The 11,584-nt window shown below is 55.5% G+C and overlaps 1 protein-coding gene across 4 annotated transcripts; it reads left to right on the forward strand.

Annotated features, from left to right (window-relative positions):
* Positions 1-3,719: 3,719 nt before the first annotated feature.
* Positions 3,720-11,565, forward strand: NFKB2 (nuclear factor kappa B subunit 2). 4 transcript variants are annotated; one of them, XM_045438714.1, is made up of 23 exons: positions 3,720-3,816; positions 5,123-5,238; positions 5,506-5,587; positions 5,704-5,744; positions 6,008-6,106; positions 6,184-6,335; positions 6,564-6,670; positions 6,781-6,939; positions 7,230-7,334; positions 7,463-7,548; positions 7,633-7,771; positions 7,992-8,120; positions 8,258-8,467; positions 8,546-8,687; positions 9,112-9,226; positions 9,318-9,531; positions 9,671-9,840; positions 9,963-10,065; positions 10,194-10,345; positions 10,474-10,543; positions 10,772-10,944; positions 11,070-11,181; positions 11,284-11,565. In XM_045438714.1, exons 2-23 carry the CDS (start codon positions 5,218-5,220, stop codon positions 11,403-11,405), a joined length of 2,703 nt encoding a protein of 900 aa, XP_045294670.1. In that variant the 5' UTR covers positions 3,720-3,816; positions 5,123-5,217; the 3' UTR covers positions 11,406-11,565. The 4 variants fall into 4 exon arrangements, with proteins under 4 accessions (XP_045294670.1, XP_045294668.1, XP_045294667.1 ...); XM_045438712.1 differs by having other exon boundaries at positions 8,258-8,687; XM_045438713.1 differs by lacking the exon at positions 3,720-3,816 and having other exon boundaries at positions 4,893-5,238.
* Positions 11,566-11,584: the final 19 nt, after the last annotated feature.

Genomic DNA, 11,584 nt, shown 5'->3' on the forward strand with positions numbered 1-11,584 from the left:
GGTGATACTGTCCACTGTCAAGACTAAATACCATCCATTACGCTGACTTTTTGTCCAACTCCCCCTCATCATCTCCACTTGTATGCCTCAGGCTCTCAAAGGAAAAATTTTGATCGCCCCCTACAAACCCACTCCTCCCCCGGTGTGCCCCATGTCACTAAAGGACAACTTCATTCTTCCAGGTTCTCAGCCAAACCACTCCCATCCTACATCTGACTCCTCAAGGAAATCTTGTTGCTTCTGTCATTCAAATTTATCTAGAATGTGCCTACTTCTCGCCATCCTCACCCATTTTCACCCAAGTCTAAGCCACCATCTGTTGGACCACTGGTCTCCCTCCTTTATTCCAGTCCTGTACTCTCTACTCTCCACACAGCAGGCAAGTGTATCTTTTTAAAACATGTCATATCATTTTCACTCCATTGCTCAAAACCCTCCAGGGGCACCTGGGAGACTCGGTTGGTTGGGCGGCTGACTTGGGCTCAGGTTCATGATCTCACAGCTCATGAGTTCAAGCGCCAGGTTGGGCTCTGTGCTGACAGCTCGGGGCCTGGAGCCTGCTTCGGATTCTGTGTCTCCCTCTCTCTCTGCCCTTCCCCGCCCATCTCTCTCTCTCTCTCTCTCTGTCTCTCTCTCTGTCTCAAAAATAAACATTAAAGAAAAAAAAAAACTCCAAAGCCTTTACATCTCATCAGAATAGAGTCCAAAGTTCTTATTTTATCCCACCTACCTAAGCTTCTTGCTCTTTCTCAAACATACCAAACACATTTGTGTTGAAACTGGTCCCTCCACCTGGAAAGCTTTTCCCCCAAATGTCCACATCACTTCCTTCCTCACTTTTCTCAAGTCATAGTTCAAATGTTACCTCATCGGACAAGTCTTCCCTCATTGCTACAAAGAAAACCCTTGTTATTATCTCCTTGCCTACTTTATTTTTCTACTAGCACTTATCACCAACTGATATAACCCATTTGATTTTTATCTACAAACGAAGACCTTATTTTCTAGAGTAGGCCCTCACTATTTATTAGTGAACGAATGGAGTGAATTCATGGTGCCTCTGCTTTGGGGCCAGGTATAGTGATAGGGCTAGGTACAGAAACAGAGATAATCATTAGGCTGGAAATTAGTGGAATAAACAAGAGGTTTCTTAATCCCAGATAGATGAGGCTATAGTAACTGACAAACTACTTTGAATCAGTGAAAATCTCCAGACAAAATAGTGGGAATTGGAGTTGACTGATAGATAAATGGGGGTTCATTATACTATTCTCTCCACTGTTTATATGTTTGAAATTTTCTATAATAGTTTTGCTTTAAAAATCTTCTGATATGTGCAACTGGGTGGCTCAGTTGATTGAGCATCCAACTTTGGCTCAGGTCATGATCTCACAGTTTGTGGGTTCGAGCCCCGCCTCAGGCTCTGTGCTGACTGTTTGCTCAGAGCCTGGAGCCTGCTTCAGATTCTGTGTCTGCTTCTCTCTCTGCCCCTCCCCCACTCACACTTTGTCTCACTCTGTTTCTCAAAAATAAATAAATGTAAAAAAAATTTTTTTAGTCTTCTGATAAATTACAACTCAGAATCTTATAACTAAAATAGCTCAACCTCGGGTGCCTGGCTTAGTCAGTGGAGCCTGTGACTCTTGATCTCGGGGTCGTGAGTTCAAGCCCCATGTTGAGTGGAGAGATTACTTAAAATAGCTCAATTTGTATGGGCCTTTTTAGAGGCAGTCATGGAGACTGGAAGAATTGATGCCAATTTCAGCTGGTAGTTTGTGAGCACTTTGAAAGGACAGTTGTGATCATTGCAACAAGCACAGGCTCACTAAGTTGGAGTTTATCAAACCAACCTCATTCCATATTAATGTAAGGGTTATGGATCAGATTTACCAGGGGAATGTAGTAGGCAATATCCCTGGATGTCAGCAAAATTTTCAGTGGTATCTTATGATAATTGACTTGAGAGGCTCACGGTGGAAAGGCCTGCTTTGTTTTATATCAGTTTAAGGAAGAGCTTCATCCTAGAATTAGTAGACTGGGTATTTTCATTTCTAGCTATTGTGTTTGGTTGTTACTTCACCTCTCTGAGACTTAATTTCTTCATCAGTAGAGGTAATATTTATCTCCAAGGGCTGTTGGGAGGAAGAATAAGAACTTATACTAATAGTACCTTAACACACTACCTGACACATTCCATTTGCAGGGAAGATGAAGAGGAGGGGGAAGTAACAGGAAATAGCCCACATCAAGGGCCATAACTGTCTGCCTTTTATGCAGACCCATGCAGGCCTGTAATTCCATTACCAAGGTCAGAGACAAGTTGCAGGGGAACTCTGAAACAAAAGTCTGTGTCCAGGGCATCTGGGTGGCTCGGTCGGTTGAGCATCCGACTTTGACTCAGGTCATGATCTCATGTTTGTGGAGTTGGAGCAGAGCATCAGCTTGCTTCTATCAGCGCTGGGCCTGCTTCGGATCCTCTGCCCCCTCTCTCTCTCTCTGCTCCTCCCCCACTCACACTCTCTCAAAAATAAACATAAAAAAAAAAAATCAGTGTTCTACCATGAGACTAAGGTCATGAGCCTAAGGGAGGACTACTCCAGGAATGGAGATTGCTCATGGACCCCCTAAAGGGAAACTCTACCAGTCACAGATCTTCAGCCTGAGAGTCCCTACTTTAGGTAATCCTGTACTGATCTTGCTGCCACTGAAAGTGTTCAAACACAGTTGGGAGCTATATAAAAGGAAATTTCCTACATTGGAGGAAGTTTGAACTATTAAGATTTTGGATGCCATTTCAAAAAACTTTTTTTTCTTTCTTTTTTGGGGGCGGAGGGGCAGAGGGAGAAAGAGAATGTTAGGCAGCTTCCATGCCCAGCGCAGAGCCCAACCGTGGGGCTGAATCTCACGACCGTGAGATCATGAGGCGAAATCAAGAGTCCCTTGGCTTAACCGCCTGAGCCACCCAGACGCCCCTGGATGCCTTTTCAATTCTAATATTACAAATCTCCGTGATGGATGAGCAAGACCTGAGTCTCCCAGATAAACACCTCTTTTTCTTCATTCTGCCCAGAACTCTGGAGCTCAGATCTGAAAATCTGGCCCTCTGTGACCCGGGCATTTATAGAGTAAGATTTAGGTTCAGATGGTCTCTTCCAGGGGGGCGAGGCTGAGTAAGAGACTGAGCAAGAAAGGATTATGGAGTCTCCTTGAGGCTCCACAAGGGCCGCCAGATGGCGCCCCGGGACCGACTGCAAGATCAATTTCCTTTTCCCCTAACTCTTCCCGTCAGTGGGGCCCCGCTCCGGGCGGACCGGAGGGCTGGGGCCCGCCAGCTTCCCCCTGGGGTTCCCCGGCTTCAGAGGTGACCAAGCATTAGGTCCAGCAGATAAGCCGAGTAGCAGCGGGGACTGTCAACCTTCTGGGGCAGGCAGGGTGGGTGAGGAGACCGGAGCCGGGGCCCTTGGCCGGAGGATGCTTCTTGGTCAGAGAATCCAGCCTCAGGCAGGTCCCCAAGCCAGAGCTCGCGCTTTAGCTGACAGTCAACCTCACTCCAGGCTCCCGGGGCGCAGCTAATAGTTCCCCTCTAAGGGGCGCGCCTGAGTCGCTCATGATTGGCTGCACGAGTCCGGAGTTAAACTTTCAGCCAATGAAAAAGGGCACGGGGCGTGACGCACGGGAACGTCACGGGAATTCCCCCCTCCCGGGGGTGGAAAAGGGGCTTTCCCGGTTGGAGCCTCAGTGGCTGTGGAGAGGTGACGCGACCTGTCCAAGGTGGGTCGGGCCGGGAGAGAAGCCGGAATCGGATCCGCCGCCGCGGTGAGTGGCCGGGTTCAAACCCCTGAGTGGCTAGGACACGGCGAAGGGCGGAAGGAGGGCCTTTAACTGACCGAGTCCCAGGGCTGGAGAGAGGCTTATGCACGCGCGCGCGCACACACACACACACAGTACGCACACAAACAAGACACATGGATACCCATCGACATCCTGTATAAAAAAACACGCGGAGCCATACGTGCACCTACGCGTGTGCTGGCGAGTGCACAGCATTGTCCATTCACTCAGAATGCACATATGCACACGCAAACATGCTCACCCGTGCACAGGTGCCTAGACCCATACTTTTCACGCACAAACTCAAATGTGTTCACCTGTGCTCTTATATATCAAGACAAGCTTAGACGCCTCCACAATGAGAAGTTTAAGGACGCTCACCTGTACACAGCCATGCTCACTTGCACATGCATATTGACACTACGCACACACAACATTCACGCAAGCACATGGGACAACACACACTCTGTACGTGTGCTAGAGACACACACTAGTATCATGCACGGATACGGGACTGGGGCAGGGGGCGTGGGCACCCAGAGCAGGTGTGGTGCGGGAATCCAACGGCTGTTGACGTTTTGGGGAGAGGTAACAGAAGACCCCATCTCAAGAAACAGACACCTTTCGTTCCCCCGCCCAGCGGCCCCAGAGTCCGTTCTTGGGGCAGAACCCTGGGGCCCCCCACTGGGAAGAGCCCCCGCCTACAGGCCTTCGGAAAGGAGGCCTTCCTACAGCAGGAATGTCCCCACAAAAGCCCCCGGGTGAATCAGCCGTGGCCTCTCTCGGGGTAGAAAATCCCAAGGTTGCTCCAGGACGGGGGAGGCGAAGGGGGCGGGAGGCGGGCCTGGCCCCGGCCTAAGAGCGTCCTCCGGCCTAGAAAGACCCTCCAGTCCCGGGAGTCCGCCCTGACACGAGGGGGTGGGGACCAACACCCGAGGACGCTTCCCTGGGTCTGGTTGCCCCTCTGCCCGAAGAGAGGCTACCAGAGCTCGCCGGCCAGCAACGACTTCGTGCCCCTCCCGCCTCGGGGGCGTGGCTAGTGGCGTCATTTCCAGGCCCGCCCCCCTCCGGCCCCGCCTCCCTCTGGTATTTTCGGGACTTTCCTAAGCTGTTCTAACTTTCCTGCCGCTTCCCCGGCCCAACCCAGCCCAGCTCCGGATCTCGTTCTCCACCGGATCTCGCCCGCCACACCCGGACGGGTGGCTGGAAGAGATCAGACCCTCCCCCAAATCTGGGCTCCCCTTGCCCCCCCAACTCCTGCCCTGATCTGTCTCTCCCCTTCCCCCGCCAGTCCCTCCCCCCTCCCCCCCTAAGGCGGACGCCTGAAACTCTGGGAAACAGAACCCGGCCGGAGCCACCAGACAGAGCCGGGCCTAGCCCAGAGACATGGAAAGTTGCTACGACCCAGTGAGTCACACCTGGCCCTGAAGCCAGCCGGCTACCCCCATGTCTGTCTGCTTGTCTGCCTGTCTGTCGGAGTCCTCTCTGCTTCCCTACACCTGTAATGCCCTCTCATTATCTCAACCTGCCTGTCAGTCTCTATCTGCAAACTGCTTCTATTAGGAGCTTTTTTAACGGCCTTGGGAGGAAAGGGAGTGGTTACTCAGGGCTGGGAAGTGGAGGGCTCTGGGGTGGCTCAGAATCAGTTGCCACCCCAGTCTGTCTCCAAACCAGGGTCTGGATGGCATGATTGAATACGATGATTTCAAATTCGACCCGTCCATTGTGGAGCCCAAGGAGCCAGCCCCAGAGACAGGTTAGTAAGTTCCTAACCTTCCCATGTCCTAGAGAGAGCGGGAGGGAGGAGCATGTGCCCTCTGCCTTGGGAATGGGCTCAGAAATCCTGGCTCAACAAGGCCCCTCTCTCCCCAGCTGATGGCCCCTACCTGGTAATAGTGGAGCAGCCTAAACAGGTGAGTGAATGGAAGGGATGGTGTGGGATGACTTCAGCCTTGGGGACAAGTGGGGTAGTTGTAGTTGGGTGGCCATGGGGAGGGTCACTGACCAGAGGACACTTCAGGTTGGGATGGTTGGCTGCTGCTAATCACAATGGTTGTGTTGTGGTTCAGGAGAGACGCTGCCAATTATTATGGTCACTGCTGGCTGGGAGCGTGGCTGGCTAGGGGGGGTGGGGGTCTCTCCTGGTCACAATATCAATCTGCCCTGGGACCTTCAGCGTGGCTTCCGATTTCGATATGGCTGTGAAGGCCCCTCCCATGGAGGATTGCCAGGTGCCTCCAGTGAGAAGGGCCGGAAGACTTATCCCACAGTCAAGGTGAGTTAGGATGGTGCTGGAGGGTGGGCTAGTGGAATGTGTTCAGGGACATCACTGACAGCCCTCACCTCCCCTAGATCTGTAACTACGAGGGACCAGCCAAGATCGAGGTGGACCTGGTAACACACAGTGACCCGCCTCGTGCTCATGCCCACAGCCTGGTGGGCAAGCAATGCTCGGAGCTGGGGGTCTGCGCCGTGTCTGTGGGGCCCAAGGACATGACTGCCCAGTAGGTGCCCCTCCGTCCTAGGCCCACCTGTCCTAGGCCCCAGCCCACTTCTATGAGCTTAGCATCTGACCAAGGGGAGAGACTTAGGTTGGCCCCAGAACCCAAGGCCCCAAGTAAAAACCAGGAAAGCTTCCTGGAGGAAGTAGGGCTGAGCTGAGCCCTGGCAGTGGGGAGGGTGCTTCAGGAAGGAAATGCCTGCTAAGCTCTGACTCCCACTCCCCCACTCAGATTTAACAACCTGGGCGTCCTGCATGTGACCAAGAAGAACATGATGGAGATTATGATACAAAAACTTCAGAGGCAGCGACTCCGCTCCAGGCCCCAGGGCCTTACGGGTATTGAGGGGGGGGGGAGCACTTGTAGGGAGAGAGGGAGTCATGGGAAGTGGTCATGGAAGGAATGGAGAAGGAGGAGTGCCAGGGTCACGTGTACATCCACCGCACAGAGGCCGAGCGGCGGGAGCTGGAGCAGGAGGCTAAGGAGCTGAAGAAGGTGATGGACCTGAGCATTGTGAGGCTGCGCTTCTCTGCCTTCCTTCGAGCCAGTGATGGCTCCTTCTCCCTGCCCCTGAAGCCAGTCATTTCCCAGCCCATCCACGACAGCAGTGAGTATCCTGACCATCTGGGGTGCCAGGGCTAGGTGCCAGAGGAAGCATGGGGGGCAATTTCAGGCTGTGGAGTCCGGCCTGAGTTTCAACTTGACCCACCACATATGAGCTGAGTGATCTTGAGTAAGTCATTTCCCCTGAGTATGGCTTCCATCTTGGGTAAATGAAGATACTAGTAGTTTCTGTACCTCTTAGGGTTGTTCAAATAATAATGCAAAACACTTGGCTCCATAAATGGGGCCATGACTATTATGTCAGCTCAAGTAATTGATATCCCACCCCCACAGAGTCTCCTGGGGCCTCAAACCTGAAGATTTCTCGAATGGACAAGACAGCTGGCTCTGTGCGGGGTGGAGATGAGGTTTATCTGCTTTGTGACAAGGTGCAGAAAGGTGAGACTGGACCCCAGGCTGGGACTTAGGGATGCTGGGTATCAAGATGGGGAGCCAGGGCAGCTCTAGGATAAAAGGCCCTGGAGATTCTACTAGGAGGTGTGGCCAAGCTTCAATTTCCCTTATAGATGACATTGAGGTTCGGTTCTACGAGGATGATGAGAATGGATGGCAGGCCTTTGGGGATTTCTCTCCCACAGATGTTCATAAACAGGTACCCTAGGGCCAGGGCCAGGGCTGGGGGCTGAACTAGACCAAGGCCTCAATGACACCTTATGCCCTCCTCCCCCCCTGCCAGTATGCCATTGTGTTCCGGACACCACCCTATCACAAGATGAAGATTGAGCGTCCTGTAACCGTGTTCCTGCAACTGAAACGCAAGCGTGGGGGGGATGTCTCGGACTCCAAACAGTTCACCTATTACCCTCTGGTGGAAGGTGGAGCTGGAATTAAGATGGGGGCTGGGCTGGAGTGTCCCCAGACTAGATCAGGGGACCCATGAGTCAAGTCAGGAGTGGAGAAGGGCCCGGGAAGAGGTGGTCCTAGAAGCTAGCCTGAGGGCTTTTGGAGGGAGGGCCATGACCTTACTGGGGACAGAGTTCTTGAGGCTTGGTGCAGGAGTTGGGGTTTTAACATCTCATTTCCCTCTGGCCCCAGACAAGGAAGAGGTGCAGCGGAAGCGAAGGAAAGCCTTGCCCACCTTCTCCCAGCACTTCGGGGGTGGCTCCCACATGGGTGGAGGCTCTGGGGGCTCAGCCGGAGGTTATGGAGGAGCTGGAGGAGGAGGTGAGGGGAGGGGGGTGTGCTGGTGGCGGGAAGGGGGATGGAGGAGGGAGGGGTAAGGGGGAGAGAAGTCGTGGGGTAAAAAATCGGGGAGAGTCCTGGATGGTGCCTTATACCCACAGCCCGGCCTATATCCACAGGTGGCAGCCTCGGCTTTTTCCCCTCCTCCTTGGCCTATAGCCCCTACCCGTCCGGCTCGGCCCCGATGGGCTGCTACCCGGGAGGCGGGGGCGGGGCGCAGATGGCCGCCGAGGCGCCTGGCGTGGATGCCGGGGAGGAAGCAGCAGAGCCGAGCGCGTCCCCTCTGACCCCCCAGCGCGAACCGCTGACCCCGGAGCTGCTGCAGCGAGGTACGGCCCCTAAAATCCGGGCGGCCGGGGCGCTTCGGGTGGGGACCAAGCCCGCGCCCACGTCCCTGTTGCCCCCAGCCCGGGAGTACAACGCACGCCTCTTCGGCCTGGCGCAGCGCAGCGCCCGAGCCCTGCTCGACTACGGCGTCACGGCGGACGCGCGCGCGCTGCTGGCGGGACAGCGCCACCTGCTGACAGCTCAAGACGAGAACGGAGACACGTAGGTGGGGGAAGGGAAGGAGAGCGACCTGGGCTCCCTTGGTAGGGGCGTGGGAGGGGGGTCCGGGACTTGGAGCTCGACGGTAGGTCGGGGTACGGGGCGGAAAGGACCCTGCAAAGAGCCAGAGCCGTGGAGTCAGACAGACCTGGTTCCAAGTCCGGCTTCATTATGTACTAGTTTTGCTCAAGGTGCTTGATCTCTCCACCTTTTGGTTTTGTTGACTGTTAAAAGAGCAAGATGATAGTACTTATATACTGCACAAGGTGCTCGGGAGGATTAAGTTCAGAGGCAGCGATGTCCTTGGAGACGTCTGGGCTCCAGAAGCCCTAGGCACGGAGATTATGGAGGTGGTGGGGTTTTGGAGGTAGAGGGTGCTCTGAGTGGCTGGGCTTGCTAGGCCAGAGTCTCACTCCCCAACCCTCAGGCCGCTGCACCTAGCCATCATCCACGGGCAGACCAGTGTCATCGAGCAGATAGCCCATGTCATCTACCACGCCCGGCACCTTGGTGTTGTCAACCTCACCAATCACTTGCACCAGGTGAGGGGCACCAATCGGTGAGGGGCAGGAGTTGGAAGGCACGTGGGCCTAGGCCAGGGGTGGGCCTGGCTTACTCTGCCTGCCTTTCCAGACGCCGCTGCACCTGGCGGTGATCACTGGGCAGACAGGCGTGGTGAGCTTCCTGCTGCAGGTGGGCGCAGACCCGGCACTACTGGATCGGCATGGAGACTCCGCAGTGCACCTAGCGCTCCGGGCTGGTGCCAGTGCCCCTGAACTGCTGCGTGTCCTTCTGCGCAGTGGGGTTCCCGCTGTTCCCCAGCTGTTGCACATGCCAGACTTTGAGGGTGAGTTCATCACCTCATGTGGACCGGGGGGCAAAGGTGTGGGGACCAGGGAGGGTACCTGGTGAGTGCCTAGAGTGAACGTGAGGTGTCAGGGGCCACAATGGGGTCACAGCTGTAGGCGAAGTATCTATGTTCCTAGGCCTGTACCCAGTACACCTGGCGGTCCGTGCCCGAAGCCCCGAGTGCCTGGATCTGCTGGTGGACAGTGGGGCTGAAGTGGAGGCTGCAGAGCGGCAGGGGGGCCGAACAGCCCTGCATTTAGCCACAGAGATGGAGGAGCTGGGGTTGGTCACACATCTGGTTACCAAGGTGGGACTGAGGATTGCTGAAGGGGTGGGGCCAAGGGTTGTGGAGGAACCAAGGACAGTGAAGATGCAGGGGGAGAGGCGGCCAGTGAGTGGTGCCATCAACGACTCCCTTGAACCCCACAGCTCCGTGCCAATGTGAATGCCCGCACCTTTGCGGGAAACACACCCCTACACCTGGCAGCTGGACTGGGATCTCCCACCCTCACCCGTCTCCTTCTAAAGGCTGGTGAGCCTCATCCTTGGGACATATGAACAGGGCTGAGGGGAGGAAAAGGGGTGCCTACCAGTCCCCCCACTTGGCAGTTCTTAATGTGGGCTCTCACTGTACCTCCCCACGACTACCTCCCTCCTCAGGTGCTGACATCCACGCAGAGAATGAGGAGCCCCTGTGCCCACTGCCTTCGCCCCCCACCTCTGGTAGTGACTCAGATTCTGAGGGACCTGAGAGGGACACCCGAGGCAGCTTCCGGGGCCACACACCTCTTGACCTCACTCGCAGCACCAAGGTGAGGCTAGCCTGGAACTAGAAGCACCAGGGAATAGAGCACCTGGGCTTAGGGCTGGGGCCCAGATGACTGGCACCTGGGCTTGAGGACTGGGGTGGGAGGTCATCAAACTGAGGCTGTCTCCCCAGGTGAAGACCTTGCTGCTAAATGCTGCTCAGGACACCACAGCACCCCCCCTGACCCCTCCCAGCCCTGCAGGTGAGATATCTTCACCCACTGCCAGATTTCAGACCCCTGCTCACAGAGGGCTCTTCTTCAGGACCTCTGAAGGAGCCGGGGGGTGGGGGGGGTGTCCCTTGCTCCATTCCTGTTGCCACCCACTGCCCTAGTACTCTGTCCGCCTTGTCTGTCAGATTACCTTGAGAAAGAAGTGTCTGCCTGAGCCCATCTCTGGGCGTATCAGACACGTCTGTATGTTCCCATCAGGGCCAGAGCTGCCCCTTGAGGATACAGTCCTACAGAACCTGGAGCATCTGCTAGATGGGCCAGGAGCCCAGGGCAGCTGGGCAGAGCTGGCAGAACGGCTGGGGCTGCGCAGTCTGGTGGATACATATCGGAAGACAGCTTCACCCAGCGGCAGCCTCCTACGCAGTTACAAGGTCAGTTGGTCCCCATCCCTTGCTGCATGCCTGGCTTCCTTCCCCCAGTCTCAGATCCCAGATGCTCCCTTGGCCCCAGGGCTCCTGCCCCCACACTCAGACTCATGCCTCTTCCTTCTCCCCAGCTGGCTGGTGGGGACTTGGCGGGCCTGCTGGATGCCCTGTCTGAAATGGGCCTGGAGGAAGGAGTGAAGCTGCTGAGGGGCCCTGAGGCCCGAGACAAGCTGCCCAGCACAGGTAAAGGGGTCCCACCTGGTAGGCTGGTCTGGGCCTGGACAGTGGGAGGCCTGAGACCTTGACTGTTCCCTATCCCCTTCCCCGTGCACACTCGCCTAGCAGAGGTGAAAGAGGACAGTGCATACGGGAGCCAGTCGGTGGAACAGGAGACAGAGAAGCTGGGCTCACCCCCTGAGCCACCAGGAGGGCTCTGCCACGGGCACCCCCAGCCTCAGGTGCACTGAACTGCTGCCCACCCACCAGCTCCCCTCCCTGGGCCCCTCTGTACAGCATCCCTACCTATTCTAGTTCTTATTTAACACCCCATGCCCACCCCTCAGTTGGGGCAAATAAAGATTCTCATCGGAAAGGGAGGGTGCTTGGCTCCCTCCCTAACTTATGGCACCCCTGATGTGACTCTTGT

Source organism: Leopardus geoffroyi, chromosome D2 (assembly GCF_018350155.1).
Source record: "Leopardus geoffroyi isolate Oge1 chromosome D2, O.geoffroyi_Oge1_pat1.0, whole genome shotgun sequence".
NCBI classification, from domain to species: Eukaryota; Metazoa; Chordata; class Mammalia; order Carnivora; family Felidae; genus Leopardus; species Leopardus geoffroyi.